At 48.2% G+C, this 17,146-nt stretch overlaps 1 protein-coding gene across 1 annotated transcript in view; it reads right to left on the bottom strand.

The window, feature by feature from the left end:
- Positions 1-17,146, bottom strand: part of Hhat (hedgehog acyltransferase) — a 266,168-nt gene that overhangs the window by 26,101 nt on the left and 222,921 nt on the right. The window contains exon 11 of the mRNA XM_036202504.1: positions 16,007-16,151. Within this exon, the coding sequence (XP_036058397.1) occupies positions 16,007-16,151 (145 nt within the window). The remainder of the gene's footprint in view (positions 1-16,006; positions 16,152-17,146) is intronic.

Here is a 17,146-nt window from a genome sequence, read left to right as displayed (position 1 = left end):
CTTCAGGGCAGAGCTCTTGTTTTAAGTAGCTTGAGTTGTCCGGGATACCTCGCCCTCTAGGGCTGAACTGTCTCCTTGCAGTTTCAGCCATCAATTTATTAACATTTTGGTGCCAAAACCTGGGACACCAAACCCAGAGTTTTTGCAGTTTACTTACAGTCACCTTGACTGTGATAGACTTGCACAACTTCACTAAGGATAGTATTGACCCAACCACTGGAATTGCACATCTGTGCAGGAAATAAATAAATAAATAAATAAATAAATAAATAAATAAATAAATAAATAAATAATTTTTTAAAAGGCTTTTTCAATGAAGGTTCTGGGCAAATTTGATGTCCAAAAAGACCCCTCCTCCAAACCTTGATCTTAACCTCCCAACATTCTACAAAATTAATTCTAAATGAATGTGAGATCTAAGTAGGAAAATCAACAAAGTAAAGCGTCACAGAGAAGATACAGAGAGAGATCTTTGTGAGCATGGGCATACTTCCTAAGCAGTGCAGAGAAAGTACCAGCAGTGACGGAGATGATTGACAAATGGGACTTGGCGGAAACCCAGCAAACATCATAAGAGCAGGGGAAAGTGGGGGGTACTGTCTTGGGCAATTGTTTTGGTCCCTGTTGGTGGCTGGGGAGGTTTAGGGGAGGTATGTCCTGGTGCAGGGACAGTGGGCTCTGAGATAAAAGCCTCATCTACTTTCAGTTTGCCCTCCCCACTGATGCAGTAAGAAATGTGAGCTCTCTCCTCCCTGCTCTGGCTACCATGCCTGCTGCCTGCTGCCTGCTGCCTGCTGCCTGCTGCCTGCTGCCTGCTGCCTGCTGCCTGCTGCCTGCTGCCTGCTGCCTGCTGCCACAATGGGCTCTTAACCCTGAAATTAGCTCAAATTAACTTTTCCTTCCATAAGTTGCCTTATTCGTGTGTCTTATCACAGCAATAGAAAAGTAACTAATGGAGTTACAGAGCAGAAAAATAATATAACACCACAGAAGTGGTTACACAAAATCTCTACAAAGATTGCTACAGGCTGAGGAGAAGGCCCAGTCAGCGAAGTGCTTGCCACACAAGCAGGGAGACCTCAGCTCAGATCCCCAAGGCAGCAGGCACCGGCAGTCCTACCCTTGCGGGGCTGGTGGGGCATAGGCAGGTAGGTTTCAGGAGGTCACTGGAGGCCAGTCTAGCCAGTCAGTGGACTCTGGGTCCAGTGAGAGACCACAGTTATCCCAGAACTAATGTGAGGAGTGAGGAGCAGCCGAGAAGACACCCAGAGCTACTCTAGTCTCCATTCCTGCACACGTGTGGATATGTCCGCACATGCACACAAGTATGCACTCACATATACACTACACACAAGTACACACAAGCGCACACACACAACACACACATGCACACATGTGCACACACACACAGAGACATGTACACCTCCCCAGACACACACAGATGGGCACATCCCCACACTTGTATACATACAGATTTGCATCCCCCCCACAGAGGTGCATACATCCCCTACACACACACACACACACACACACACACACACACACACACACACAGATGTGCACACCTCCCTCGTACACATACACACTAAACAGATGAGGGAAAACTGTGTTCATACAGCTCTTCTCAAGAAGCATTTGGTAGCTCATGGTCCACATCCTGAAGACTGACAGAGCAGCCTCATGTAAATTAGTAAAACCAGACAGACAACTAGAGAAATGTCAGTCTCCCCTCAGGGGTGTGACATAATGGCAAGGTAGCACTGAAGAAGGAACCACAGGACACAGGTTCACATCCCATCTCCGCCACTCACTGCAGAGGTGGCTTGGCAGGTCAAATGCAAATCACAGTGTTTTGCACACTGCAGCAGGTGGGGGCTACCACGGTACTTCATATTCACCTGGGATTCAGTCTAGGCTTGTATTCTCTTGTCTGTGCATGTCAGTGTCTGGATCTCAAACCCCCAAATTAACAAGCATGCCTGACAATAGTCTACAGTTTTTAGCTGGCACATGATTGGGTACATGTATGAGCCTTTGATACATGTATATAATGTGTAAGATTAAATCAGAGCAATTAGCTTATCATCACCCCAGGCACTGGGGTCTGGGATCAAGAGAAGGAGGCAGGGGAAGGGAGAAGCTGGTTGGGGTCAGACAGCAGAGGCGAGTTCTCCTGTGCAGTAGGGTTACTGGTGTTGGAACTTTATTTGTAGTTGGGGAGACAGCTCAGCACTTAATGGGTAAGAGTAGAACCAGAGTTCAGATCCCCAGGACTCATACAAATGTCAGGTAGGCATGGCCACTCCCAGGTAATACCAGCCCTGGAAGGCAGAGATGGGATGCCCCAGAGCAAGCTAGCTAGCAGGACTACCACATGGGTGAGCTCGGGTCTTCACTGAGAGAACCTGTCTCAATGAATAAGGTGGAAGAGCAATCAGGGATTCTGACTTCAACCTAGGGTCTTCACAACATGCACACCCATGTGCACACATGTTCCACACACATGGAAACACACACACACACACACACACTGAGAGAGAGAGAGAGAGAGAGAGAGAGAGAGAGAGAGAGAGAGAGAGAGAGAGAGAGAATAAAAAGGGGGAAAGAGAGAGAGAACATAATGTCTTTTTCAGAACAGTGGACAGGGACTGTCTCCCTGAAGTGGTTTCGAGCACACTCCCACAGGTCCTGAGGTCTTCCACAGCAGCATCTGACTGTGAAGAATGCTAGCCCTGAAGGGTTTTTCCCTCCCAGGGAAAGTGTTAGATTTCCACACAGTGTCTTAAGGTGGGCGAAGATCGAGGGACACTTTTCCACCCCCTGTTCATCTCTGGAGCCAGACATCTGTTGCTGTAACATCTGCTTGCCTCACCCACAGCCCTGATCATGTCATTTCCCAAACCACCCCCTCTGTCAACCTATAAAAATCCAGTAAACTTATACAGAGCAGAATTCTGATATAAAATGGCCTGTGTCTAAATCCAGGTGCTGGTCATTGTGATAAAATGGTCAGATTATTTTTCTCAGTAGGCTGATAGGCTCTACTCCAAGAATTTCAGGGTGTGTTATACTCAGACATATCATACTCATAAATAGAACAATATTGTAGGTCAGCTCTTCCGGGCTGAAGAAATGGGCACTTGTGGGACACAGGAAGGGAAATTGGGAGTTTCCCATGCTATTAACTAAGGTGGCCATTAGCAGACCAGCTACGATAGTTTCCCCGAGTGATACAATTGGAGTCACTGGAGTCCTCTGTACAGTACAGATTCCTGGGGCCACCCCAGACCTGCTCCATTAGAACCTCTCACAGGTCAGAGCAAAGTGAACACATTTTAAACAAGCTGTCAGGTGATGCTGACAGAAGTTAGAGTAAGGTAACGACTGTGCTGGAGGCTGGGTGAGAGAGCAGCTGACCTCACACTGATTAATGACACAGAGGGGCAGACTCACAACGGAAGCTGCTTTAGAGCGGGTCAACCTCAGGATCACTCAACATCGTGTAAATAAGGAGGAACACAGCTACCAGCACCCAAACTGCACGAAGCCTCAGACTGCAGGCAGCAGTGAGTGTCAGACTTATTTAACATTGAGTCATCACAGCAAACAAGCAAAACTGGGAAGTCTTAGCACATCATTCTAAGGACCCAGCAGAGCTGAGATGTGGTCCAGATATCTCTGTCTCTTAGCAAGTCTGGGTCTGTCTCGCAGTCTTCACTTCTAGGCGTCCATCTGTTTCCGGAAGGATTGATAAAAAGCATGCCCCCTGGAGAGCCAGAGAAAGTCACCTTATGCTAAGTTATGAAGCACAAGGACATTAAAAATGACAGCATGATAAAAAGCAGTAAATGGCATGGTTCCTGGTCTTCAGCATCAATTATTACTGTGAACGTTGTTTTTGATTGACAGAATGAGAAATGATAGGGGAAAACAGAATGGCATGAGACAGGAGGAGGGGTAAATGATAAACTAAAGGTTGGTGGAAGGCAGATGGACAGATGGACAATCAGACAAATGCATAGAGGAACAGAGAGAAAGGCCAAGTCTGGCTGTGCTGTAGCTATTCCCTCACAACTGAAAATCCTCTCACAGAAAGGGGAGCTCAGGAGACTCGCAAGCTTACAGTCACCGAGGAGGTTTAAGATCCACAAGCCCCCAAGGTCACACAGGCAGAAAACCGTTGGGGAGGAGACTCTTCTGCATCATTGCCTGAGAGTCACGTGGGGTTCCGGCAATGCAGCTTTTGCGAGTTGTTGTCTGGGGTGGGTTTTCAGCATGGTGGCTGCCTGTGAGTTACCCATGACCCTGTGGGCAACCCCAGTCTGGGATGGAACTGGTGTGTGTGTGTGTGTGTGTGTGTGTGTGTGTGTGTGTGTGTGTGTGTGTTTCTCTGTAGCCAGTGCCCCATGTGAGCTGAATGGATATGTATTCACCTGGCTCCAGGAAAAGTCCCACAACACAAACCAATTATTGTTTACCCATAAATGATGTCCAGCAGCTTTCTGAGAAATCCTTCATATATACCATATAATCTCTGTGTTTTGAGCACATAACTTCATAGCTTGTGAGATTTTCAGCAAGTGTGTCACAGTCACTATAGTCTAATTTAGAATATGATCACCATCAAAAGGAAACCTGTACCCTCTAGTCATCCCCTCCAAACTGTTAACCAGTTCCCATCTGTACAGCTTTGTCAGCTCCAGACAGTTCACACCAGGGGAACTACTCCATGTGGGGTCCTCTGTGCGCCTTTCACTCACCAAGTCTTTGGGTTTGTAGTGCCTAATGTTTTAAAACATTCCACGTTTAGGGACTATTTCACACACTGCTTCCGTTCATTGGCTGACGGCTGTCTGGGTTGGTTCTGTTTGGCGGTCCTATGCAAGGGTGCCATGAGCATGCATGCACCAGGTTTGTATAGACCCACATTTTAATTTTTCTTAGATACCCCTGCTTTTCTCACTGCTGTGGCAAAAACAATGTAGGGAAGGACAAGTTTGTTTGGGGGGCAGTAGAAGCTGTAGTGATCATGGCAGCATGAGTGGGAAGTGACATGTCACATGGTGTCTGCAGTCAGGAAGCATCGACATGAGCCCTCTGCTCCTCTGCCCCCTTTTATTTGGTCTGTGCTCCCAGCCAGTGTCTAGGGTGGGTCTTCCTTCTCAGTTAACCCTCTCTGGAAACATCCACACAAACACACCCGGAGTGTGTCTCCCAGATAACCCCAAATTCTGTCAGCTGCCAATCAATATAAGCCATTATGATAGCTGTGCCTAGGCTAAGACATATTTAACTTACACAATCACCCATGAGCTAGGTATTTTCTTCCTTCCTTCCTTCCTTCCTTCCTTCCTTCCTTCCTTCCTTCCTTTCTTTCTTTTCAAACAATACAAATACTTTATTTAATAGTTACAGGTCATCATGGGCCAAGTGGTGGATATCCAGAAACCAGCAGCAACATCAGCATAACCTCCAAGTCTCTCTTTCTGACTCCAATAGGGTGAACACATCACCCTCCTGGATGGGGCCTTTGACATTTCGGATGATAGAGCGGCAGGTGTCATCCAAAAATTCCACGTGGACCTACATGCACTATCCCTGCGAACGGGTCCTGCCCAGCACTTTGGTTACCCTAGTCAGCTTGATAGGTTGCACGAGACTCATGTCCATAATGGTGGCAACCTGGGGGAGGAGCTAGGTATTTTCTTAATTCACAGATGAGAATCTGAGTGTCTGAGAGGCTGTGCACATGTTCCAGGTCTCACATCAGTAAACAACCCCACATGTCTGCCTCCCAAACCCTTCACTCTCCCGTTGGCAGTGTAAGGAAGATTCCAGAACCAGGGGACACCTCAGGACACAGCAACTCTCCAGAGGCATGGATATAGGGCTTACTGGAAACTCCCATTTACATTTGAAGTACGCTGTCACTTCTTGAACATTCCAAATGGCATGTTTGACTCAAGCAAAGATTGGGGTTTCTACAGAAAGATTCCCGTTTCTAAGATCTCTGTTTCTGATAATGTTGTTTTGAACAATTCTTTAAGTTGGAAAGAAAAAAAAAAAAACCCTGAAGATTGCCAGATAAATAAATACATTAACCTGGAAAGCTGGTGATAAAAGTAACTAAGATAATGAGATAGTAAGGAACTGAAGTGGGAGCCCCAAAGAAACAAGATGTGCCCTTAGCCTGCCTCGCCCTGAGGATCTGTGTCTGCCTCTGTCCATCTGCTCATCTGTCTGGACTAGATTCTTAGTCTGTGCTGCCATCTTTGGGGTAGAGTCGCAGGGCCCAGGGCTTCCTGAAGTATTGAGACATGTGAGTAACAAAAGCCAAGGCCTGGGGACAAGGTCATCACTCCAGCTGGACAGGAAGCAAACCAGGCTCCTCTCATCTGGAGGTGACAGGGAGGGACCTGATCCCTCCTTAAGGAGATGTGACCATAGCTAGTTCCTCGTGTCCAGGAAGTGCAAGCACAGGCTTGCATAGGACAAGGGTACCACCAGGTGAGGTCTCAGAAACACATTCACGGGGTCTCCAGATAATGGGCAGCATGCAGAAGAGATACAGAGTGGGGTACACACCTCATGGGAGTGGAGGGAGAGAGAGAGAAAGGGGCGGAATTCTTCCTTAAGAACAGGGTTCTAGGTCAGGATGCAGGAAGGCAGCAAGGGGCGGGTGGGTCAGAAGAATATTAACACCTAGTCCCCCAGATTTCCCACAGCAAAGGATATGGCCCTGGGACATAAAAGATTGGATTTTAAGATGAAGGATTTTATTTTTCCTTTTATTTTACTGACTGCAGGTGAGGGTTTTCTCCCCCCCCCCCCCCCCCTTCTTCTGTTATTCAGGGTCACATGAAAATACAATCAGAAAAAAAAAGAAAAAACGTTTTTTTAAGTTGTGAGTTGTGCTGCCTGGAGACAGACTCAATGTCTAAAATTAGCAACTGCCTCCACCTCTGTGCTGGAGAGGGCAGCAGCTGGGCTGTTACTGTGGTCAGAGGGCAAAGGGAGCCCCAGGCATAGTGGCTGCTGTGCAGCAGTTAAGCTCCCGAGGCTCTGCAACTCCTGCTAGCTGGATGCTGCTCCCATGCATGGCAGCAGCTCTGCCTCCACCTCCCCCTGCCAGCCTGGCACAGGGTGACTTGTACTTTGCCATCATTGTGATCTGCTGTCCCCTATGCAATCAACATCCCAACTTACAGGGAGATGTGGAAGACACTGGTGAATAAGGAGGCAGAGGCTCGACGCCTTCAGGCTTCATTGGTGTTGCTTGTTGATTGAGATTATCCAGGGCTTCTCTGGCACGCAAGCCACAGGAGCTCCAGCCCACCAGGCATCCCTCGGAGAAGCTGGCTCTGCCTTGGAGTCAGTTTGCCAGTGCCTCCTAGGTGGGCTGATGGACCCGCCCACCCTCCTCACCCACTGCCATGCTCACATTTACAGTTTTTGTTTTCTTCACTTTTCTAAAAGAAAGCCTTACTACTATATAGCCCAGGCTGCCCTTGAATCTCCTATGTAGCCCAGCTGACTTCAGACTCAGGGTAATATGTTGTGGTATTGTGTTCCCTGAAATATTGTGCACCCTAATAAACTTATCTGGGGTCAGAGACAGAACAGCCACAATATTAAACATAGAGGATAGGCAGTGGTAGCACACACCTTTAATCCTAGCATTCCAGAGGCAGAAATCTATCTGTTCAAGGATACAGCCAAGCATGGTGACTCATGCCTTTACTCCCCAAAAGAGAGCCTTTAATCCCAGGGAGTGACAGCAGAAAGTGAAGACCAGAAACTAGCAGCATTTGGCTGGTTAATCTCTTAGGCTTCTAGGAGCAGTTCAGCTGAGATTCATTCTAGATGAGGACTCAGAGGCTTCCAGTCTGAGGAAACAGGATCAGCTGAGGAACTGGTGAGGTGAGGTGGCTATGGCTTGTTCTGCTTCTCTGATCTTCCTGCATTCACCCCAATACCTGGCTCCAAGTTTGATTTTATTAATAAGGCCATTTAAGATTCCTGTTATAATAATACTCATGCTTTTCTTCCAAGGGTGTTGGGATGACTGTGGCCACTATGCCTGGCTAGTGCAGGTTTGTCTTGGTTTGGGTTGGGTTTCGCTTGTTTAGTACTAGGAATGAAATAAATTCCAGCCTTGCACATGCTCAGAAGGAGCTCCCCACTTAGCTATTTTTCCAGACAGCTGCTTCTCTTTAGCCTAACATGTATCACCATGACAGACAAGATCTCCCCAGGATCTTTGTCAATTTTCCTTGGCCAATAAATCTAAAGCAAGACCAACCATAGATACATTTAAGAGGTGGCACCAGACCAGCCAGCTGTCCCTTGGTGCAGAGGCTAGTGAGCTGAGCAGTTGTTTGCTCAGGCCATTAAATGATGGGGGTGACTTGTTACACAGCAGTAGCTGACTGACAAATGCTACCCCCCCAATGCTGCCCAATCTAGAACAATACTTCTTTTCTTTGAGGCTAGGATAAAGATAGTGAAGTAGGCACAAAGCCCAGCTCAGTCTCTGCCAGCCATTTTCAAACTAGGCTATACACCACAGAAGATTTGCAAGGCTCCACACACAGAATAAGGAGTATGGATAATGCTGAAGACTTGATTTCCATATCTTCAACTAAGACACACAATGAACACACATGCATGTACACACATGCACACAAACACACACCTTTTCCTAAAAAGTAATCTTGCTACCAGTTTTTTGTCTCAATTTGCAGAGGAAAATCAAGCTCTTCTGCTACCTTATCTTATAGCAAGGTATTGCTCCCTTTGAAGAATTGGAACGATCCTGAGACACTGAACAGCACCTGAATATGAATGGCTGGACAGGAAGATGAGGGTGCCAAGAGGTGATCAGTGAGAATGAGAGGGTTCCAAATCTGTGGGTTTAATTATCAGCAAAGGCACAAAATCACCTCCTTTTTACTTGATCGGTGATATCTAAGCTAGGAGTTCTATTGGCAGACAGTTTACAACATTCCCATCTTTCACAGAATACCTGGTTGGCAGGAAGGGGGTTCACACAAGCTTGCAGAAGAGTATTTCCATGCACCCTGGTTTAACATCTTTCCTAGCCACTATAGAATTCCCCCCGATGCTAGTGAACCACTGCCCCAGCTCTCATTTCTCACCTCATGTGCCTGGTGAGACGGCCTGAAATACTCCTGTGGAAACCTAGATATCTGGGGACAAAGCGGCACAGAGAGAAGAAGCCAACACTTCTCACAGTCTTATTTTGTTTTTGTTTTTACGAGACAGGGTTTCTCTGTGTAGCTTTGTGCCTTTCCTGGAACTCACTTGGTAGCCCAGGCTGGCCTCTGCCTCCTGAGTGCTGGGACTAAAGGCATGTGCCACCACCGCCCAGCACTTCTCACAGTCTTAAACCCAGATGCTTTTATGGTTAATTCAAGCTGTGCCGAGCGTCTTGCTGAGGAGCTGTCTGGAGCAGGCTGGGCTACTGGTGTGCTTGTGGGGGTTGTCTTGATTATTAACTGAGGTGGGAAGGCCCCCTCAGGGGGACTGGGACTATACCAGACAGGAGAAGAAGGCTAGGTGAAAGCAAGCAACAGGGATCCATTTGTCTCTCTCTGCTCTTGATGGTAGATGTGATGTGACTACCTGCTTGATTTCCCCTCAATGGTGAACTGTAATCTGGAACTGTGAGCTGAAACAAATAATTTCTTCCCATACGTTGCTTTTGTTGCGTGTTTTATCACAGCAACAGAAAGGAATCTGGGGCAGATGCCAAGAGTGGCCACCATGGACCCATGTCTAACCATAGGTAAACACTCAAGAGTCTATGAGTCAACTTCCCTGGGCAGGAGACACCGGCTCATCAACCCTCAATGATCTATGAGATCTGAGGAGGTAGAAGCAGTAAGAGACATGAAAAAGCCACTTGAAGGTGGGGTCCAGTGAAGGTGGACTGAAGTCACAAACACAGCCTGGGAGGCACTGACATCTGCTCTCTGTCTTCGCTCACACACAGTGAGTTTTCATTCCTAAGATGTGAGGAGATGTGAAGGGCTGAGTTTCACTTCACCACAGACCTCTTGGATCTCCAGTGCCACACTCCAGCTCACCTTTAAATAAATTCCCTGTCTAGAAGCATTTGCATCAGGAGAAGAATAAACTGTCTGGACAAGCTGGTAATTGGGGACAAAATACACTCTCTCCTCTCTTAGCTAGAAATAGCAAGAAAATACGGGCAGTGTTGGGGTTCTGACTTGCATAACAGCATCACCCTCTCGTCCTTCACTGGAATCCAGAGGGAAAGCAACCGGGTTCTCTGGGGCAAGGGGGTCCTCATGGAGTTAAACGTTTAGGCACTGTTTGCCAAAAACATGGGGTGGTGGGGTGATAAGGAAGAAGAAAGATAAACTTGTGTGTGTGTGCATGTGTGTATACCTGTGTGCACAAGTGTGTGGTGATGCACATGTGTACATGGCACACGCATGCAGCTGTGCAAGGAGTCAGGTAGGAGAGTATTGGAGTGGTCTGCATGCAGGCATGTGTGTATTGTGGTGAAGTGTGGTGTGTGTGTGTGTGTGTGTGTGTGTGTGTGTGTGTGTGTGGGAAGTGCAGACATACATGCATGCACACCTGCACGTATGTGCCAAGGAGTGAGGGTAATGTTGGTGGGATCTGGGTGCAGGTCCATTCATGTGTGAATTGTGTGATGAGTAGTGCAGCTGCCCTAGTCACCCGTGCTCACGTAAGTAACCCCAATAAACTCATCGATTCACCACGGGAGGTTGGATGGAATCTGTGAGTACCCTATCTGGTATGGACAGGTGTCTGCTCAAACCTCTTCAGGAAAAGTCACATGTTATGTGTCATTGGTATCTTTATGGAGCAGAACTCAACAACTGCCTCTAAAGAGATCAATCACACATCACTGTGGAAGCTGGAGCGTCTCCATCATTAAGCTTTTGGAGACAAAGGGGACATAAGCAGCATTCGTACTTGTCTCTGTGGAGCATGCCCCAGGGTAGCTCATCCTAGAGTAAGCAGGTAGCCCAAACCCCAGCCACATCCCCCTTAGAACCATAAAACTAAGTAGCCCAAAGAGGGAAGACACAGATTCCTTACTCTGCTGAATTATCTCAGCAACAGAGGTGAGCCTTGCTGTTAAAAATGTTATGTGCAGGAAGCACCCTTGAGCCCCAGGGTTTTTATTGGGCATGTCTACCTTCCATTCTTTATCAGGGTGAGAGAAGTGCACAGTATGAAAAGGTGATCCAGTCCCAAAGCCTCCTTTCCTGCCCAGGGTCCAGGACCAAAGCTGCAACTCTAGGATGAACTTGGCAGCTTAAAGCAAAGCCAACTGTAGCTGAGTTTACTGCACTGGAGACAGGAGATTCTGACATTGGGATCAGTCTTCCACACTACCCCATGAGATACTTGGAACATCAGTGGTGTGAGAAAGAACTCCCAAAGAATTAGTGAGTGTTTACTATTCATGCGCTCATAGTCAGTAAAAACTAGTGAGCATGCATCTGGGTGCGCACCTCTCTTGGATTCAGTACAGTGCACTTGCAGTTTCTGTATCCCTGCAGAATTAGCGAGCTTGTATCTGTGTGCATTAATTTCTGATTTGCTGTAAGGCATATGTAGCTAACTGCCAACTGCAACTCTCCCTCCTAGAAGGAGGGTTCTATAACTCCAGAGCCAGAGACCTACAAGACTGTGGAAACTCAGAAGGTTAAGAGTCACTAAGCCCCTCCCCAAGATGACATGAGCAGTAGCAGTTGATCGTGGGAGGAGACGTTTCTGTGTAGCTGCCTGCAAGTTGAGCAGGGAATGCCGGGGTTTTTCAAGTCATGCTTGTGCTGGGGTGGGCTCTTCAGTGATGTAGCTGCCTGTGAGTCCCCCATACTCATGTAACCTCACCCCATAAGGAAGCACATTGAACTCACTGGTTTGCTAAGCTAGACCTGTGTGGAATTATTTCTTCAGCCTATCTGGGGCAAACAGACATTTGTTCATGTCTTCCAGGACAAGTACACAACAGTGTAATGGTCACCGTATATTATCAGCTGGACAGGATCTGGGATCAGCTGGGGGGCAAGCCTTCAAGCATACACAAGCAACTTGTGTAGGATTATTTAGAATAGGCTAGCCTCTGGCATGCCTGGGATGAACCATGGTAATTACGCTAATTGGGGAAGACCCATCCTACCGGCGGGTGGCACCATTCCGATGGGCTGGGCCTAGACTTCATTCATAAACAGGAGGGAGCAATCTGAATACAAGCAATCTTCTCTCTCTGCTTCTTGACTGCAGATGTGACCAGCTGCCTCAAGTTCCTGCCTCTACGACTTCCCATCATAATGGACTGCACTTGTCCCCTCAAACCATGAGTCAGGAAGGCCCTTTCTCCCTTAAGTTGCTCTTGTCTGCCATTTTATCACAACAGAAAAGTAACTAAGATGACGACGGCTTTTGCAAACCCTCAATAATGGCTGTCCATCGCAGCACAGAGGGAGGGGATTTCTATCAAACCCTGAGGTCTAGGTGCTAAGCTTGAGTACGCTCCGCCCCCTGGACACAGGTCCCCCCCACGTCTTCATCATGTCCTCCATGTGTGGAGACGACTCTTAGAGCAACAGGAGGTCAGAGGTCAGAGCCAGTCAGGCTGCCAAAGCCCTGACACATCCAGCAGCAGCTACATGCACAGGGCAACGGGTCCTTCTGGGGTCCTTGGGGGCCAGGTAATTTCAGAATTCAGATTTTCTTTGTCAGTTTTAGAATGCTGATCTATCAACACTCCCAGGAAGACCTGAGGATACATACTTCTAACTCATTAATTATTTCTCGTACCTAAGCATGAATATTTATAACAACCATCTCTATCAGGTTGATCTAAATTGTAAGACAGCCAGGCTAACAGAATGGGAGATGTGGCACCATCTGGCTCACTTCCCCTATGAGAGACCTAACTTGGGAATTCAGGGCAAAGACCCCCAAGAAAATGACAAAGGGGCAGCTGACAAAATCCCAGCAGACGTTCCTGTCGCCAGCAGCCCATGAAACAGATGGGTTTATCTTGAAAGGCCCTGGCTTCGGAACCCTGAAGAGAAATGATTTCACAGTCTTGGTCCAAGTCCCTGAGTCCAAGAAAGACAGAAACACTATGTGCTATCACACACCATAGAAGGACATACAACATGCTTGCCCCACATACTGGCAGATCTGCAAGGTGCCAGGCAAGCGGTATGGGGAGCCTCCTGCCACCGGGAGCAGCAAGACCATCCTGTAGATGGTGTTCTGCCCTCTTCAGGGCCAACATGCCCCTGGTCTGCCCCCAGTTCTTACTCCAGGAAGCTCCTGGCTCTCTGAGTCCACTCACACACCCTTGACTGCCAGCTCCATGCACTTGACTTTCACGTATTAATCACTGGTCCTTCCCCTTCCTCAAATCCAACTCAAACTTTCCACAGCCACTGGGACATCTCCTTCTGGGTGACCATGTGACACAGACAACTGATACATGCCATACCTGCCTGCTCCTCACAGCTCCAGACTGGCACTCGGGAGTATAACATAACTGGTTCCAGCCAATGGGATGTGAACAGAAACGTCACGTCACTAAGGTATTTAGTACTGGTGCACTACCTCATGTTCTCCTTTTTTTCCCTGATGCTAAGACAACACAGTGGACAGTCATCAAACGTTCTAACTCCTAGAATTACAGCTAAGAAAAAGTGATTGAGTTTGCCATAAACTATGAGAGGAATAAAATTATGTGTGTAGGGAGTGGGGTGGGCACGTGTATATATGTGAGTGTGTGGATGTTCAGAGGGCAGGGGATAGTGTCAGGTGTCTTACCACTCTTCGCCCCATTCCTATGAAATGGGGTCTCTCACTAACCCTGAAGCTGGGCTAGGCCTGCAGCCGGCAAGCCCAAGCAACCCTCTTATCTCCAGGTTCCCACCTTACCCTTACACCACCCCTGCCCTGCACCTACACCACCACCCCTGCTCTAACCCTACACCACCACCCCTGCCCTGCCCCTACACCACCACCCCTGCTCTAACCCTACACCACCACCCCTGCTCTAACCCTACACCACCACCCCTGCTCTAACCCTACACCACCACCTCTGCTCTAACCCTACACCACTACCCCTGCCTGCCCACAGCACAGCCCTGGAGTCACAGACACATGTGTGGTCACACAAGCTTTTTATATGGGTGCTGAGGGTTGGACTCCTACCTGCTGAGCCATCTCCTCAGCCCTGAGTAATAAACATGTACAGTGAACATCCACCAAGATTTGGAGTCTCGGCCACAGCAGCCAACATTAGTTACCCCAGCACACTGGTCTTCTTGGACATTGGTAAATCCTTGCATGGTGCTAAGCTTAAACACCACTCCTGAGGAAAGTCAGCCCCTCTGCTTTAACGGCTTCCGGCAGTTCCCTCAGACATCCGCACAGTGGTTTACCCAATCAAGTGTTATGTGGAGAACATTTGTATTTGGCTTCCATATTTATCTGTGTTTCTTTCATTTCTTCCACCTCTCCATGGAATGGATACAGGGTCTCACTATGTGGCTCAGGCTGGCCTCAGACTCTGGAACATTCTTCCTCAACCTCCTGAGTGCTAGGATTTAGGGTAGAGTCACCACACCCAGCAATAGGCTTCCTTTCTCATCCTTGTGTTCATGGTGTTTTGTAAATAGCAAACACCTGATAGATGTGATTTACTGGAGTGGAAATCAGAGCCTTCTCATTAGGTGTCAAGGGGTCTAAAGTCATCCCTCCACCCCCCCAATCTCTGTGTGCTCATCAATGTTCCAGGTTCTGCAGGAGCCATGAGCTGAACACCCCAGAAAGTATATCAAAGAGGAGCTTTTACAGCGACAAGTTTAAAGGCAAATGGGACCTCGTGAGCCCACAGAACCAAGCAGTCTATCTGCTTCACCACTGGTATCAGGCATATCAGTTGCGTCAGGTTAATATTTCTGGTGTTAAAAGAAAGCTGCAGCAAAAATATCTCTGGCTCCTTGGGGACCTGATGCAGAGAAGACAGGCCAGCACCACATCCAGTCCCACCACCACTGCTCGGCCAGGACTCCCCAAACCCAAGCATGGGTGGGGGGAGTGGAACAGGGGATACAGTGGATCCTTTCTTTGGAAGCAGGGTAAGCTGGCTATGGTGCTACACTCAGAACTATTCTATTCTCTCCTTTCAGAAGTCTCAGTGGTGCCCAGAGATAACGATGGTCCACCATTATTGTAGTTTTCACAATTGCCCCACACTAGCATTCCACCCGCTGCAGATGTGGCTTTGCTGTGGGTGCTGAGACAACCCACTCAGTGTACGTGAAACAAAAGATTACCTCAGCATCGGGGCCAACGAGATGGCTCAGTGGGTGAAGGTGCTTGCGGGGCAAGCCTGGAGACCTGAGTTTGATCCCTAGGCCCATGAAAAAGTAGAAGGAGAGAAACACCTCCACAAAGTTTCCCTCTGACTTCTTGTGCACATATGCCATGGCACACATGTGCCTACACACACATAAGCCAACATGTATATCTTTTCTTTTCAGAACAATTGGGTGATGATGTTCAGAGACAAATGTCCAGGTCCAGAGCTGGACATCAGACCCAGGCTCACAGCTCCAGGACAGCACAGGGGGATGTCCAGGAACGTTGCTGGCAGAAACTCAGAGCATGAGTGGAGGAAGACCAGACGTCATGGCACACTGAAGGTGTGGAGACAGTGGAGAAGTGCGGGAAGAAGTCACAACATTGGAAACATAATGCCGAAGGGCATGGAGGGTGTGGGAGAGCTGAGGATCCACGTTTGGATGTCAAGCATCATGGGCAGCAGACACCTGAGGACAGGTATCACTGCAGTCACAGTGAAGCAGAAGCTGTTCCCAGCTGATGCCTGGCTGGTCACATGTCACATGCAAGGCTCTCCCAAGACTCCCGAGTCAACAACAGCACCTGAATACAAAGGAGCTGCACTCACCTTGCAGGAAGATCCTGTACCAGTAGATTTTTCCAACGTGAATCCCCCCAAGAAACACCAGGTTGAACAGGATCAGCATAGAGGTGGAGCAGGAGGCCAGCAAAGCATGTAGCCGTCGGCGAGCTTGCGGGGAGAGGTACCGGGTCTGTGAGGGAAATGCAGACGCATTTCACTGAGAGGTCAAGAGAACTAAGCTAAGGTTTACTTCTGCCTTGGTATTTCTACTGCTGTGATAAAACCCCATGAATGAAAACAACCTAGGGGAGAAAGCGTCTGTGTCACCTTACAAGTTATATGTCCATCATCCAGGAAGTCAGGGCAGGGACTCAAGGCAGGAGCCTGATGCAGAGGCCAAGGAGGAACACTACTGACTGGCTTGCTCCTCGAGGCTTGCTCACCAGGGTGTTTTGATACAGCACCCAGGACCACCAGCCCAGGGGTGGCACTACCCACAGTGAGCTAGGCCTTCTCACATCAACCACCAATTGAGAAAATGCCCCATAGGCCAACCTTGTGGGGCCATTTTCTCAGTTGAGTCTCTCTCTTCCAAAATGGCTCTCTCTTCTGTCAAGCTGGTGTAAAACCAGCACAATATCTTCTGTTGCCAGCGCCAGACTCTTCCTCCTGCATGTGGAGCCAGGTTAGTGTGGAGATGGTTCTCAGAACCTCTAGCCTATGACGTATCCATTCTAACCTAAGAAGTGAAAACACTCCAACAATGTTACTTCTTCCACACGGGGCCTTCCTCTGGCCTTGGCAACTTGAGTTCTAAAGCAGGTTAGGATGTAGCAGCCCTCTTACCCACCGGGTAAGAAATCATTGTGTGTTTTCTGCCTGAAACCCATAGATAAAAATCACTTTAAATCATTCCCCATAATACAGCTCCATGCCAAGACCAAAGTGACCAGAGGTCAAGATTACAGTGACCTCCTAGATTGGTGGACTGGACCCTAGGATGTCAGCCAGCTCCCCTGAAACCTGACTTGCTATGAGGAGTACACCGTGGGTACGTGGGACACACTGTGAGCCTCAACTCGATGGACTTTAGAATCACCGCAGAAACAAACCTCTGGACAGGTCTGTGAAGGAGTTCTAGACTGGGTCAACTGAGTAAGAAGAACCATAAACATGAGCCCTAGA

The sequence above is a fragment of the Onychomys torridus genome, chromosome 11, assembly GCF_903995425.1.
Source record: "Onychomys torridus chromosome 11, mOncTor1.1, whole genome shotgun sequence".
NCBI classification, from domain to species: Eukaryota; Metazoa; Chordata; class Mammalia; order Rodentia; family Cricetidae; genus Onychomys; species Onychomys torridus.
The sequence above is the reverse complement of the archived record's forward strand: the minus strand, read 5'-3'. Positions and strand labels throughout refer to the sequence as shown.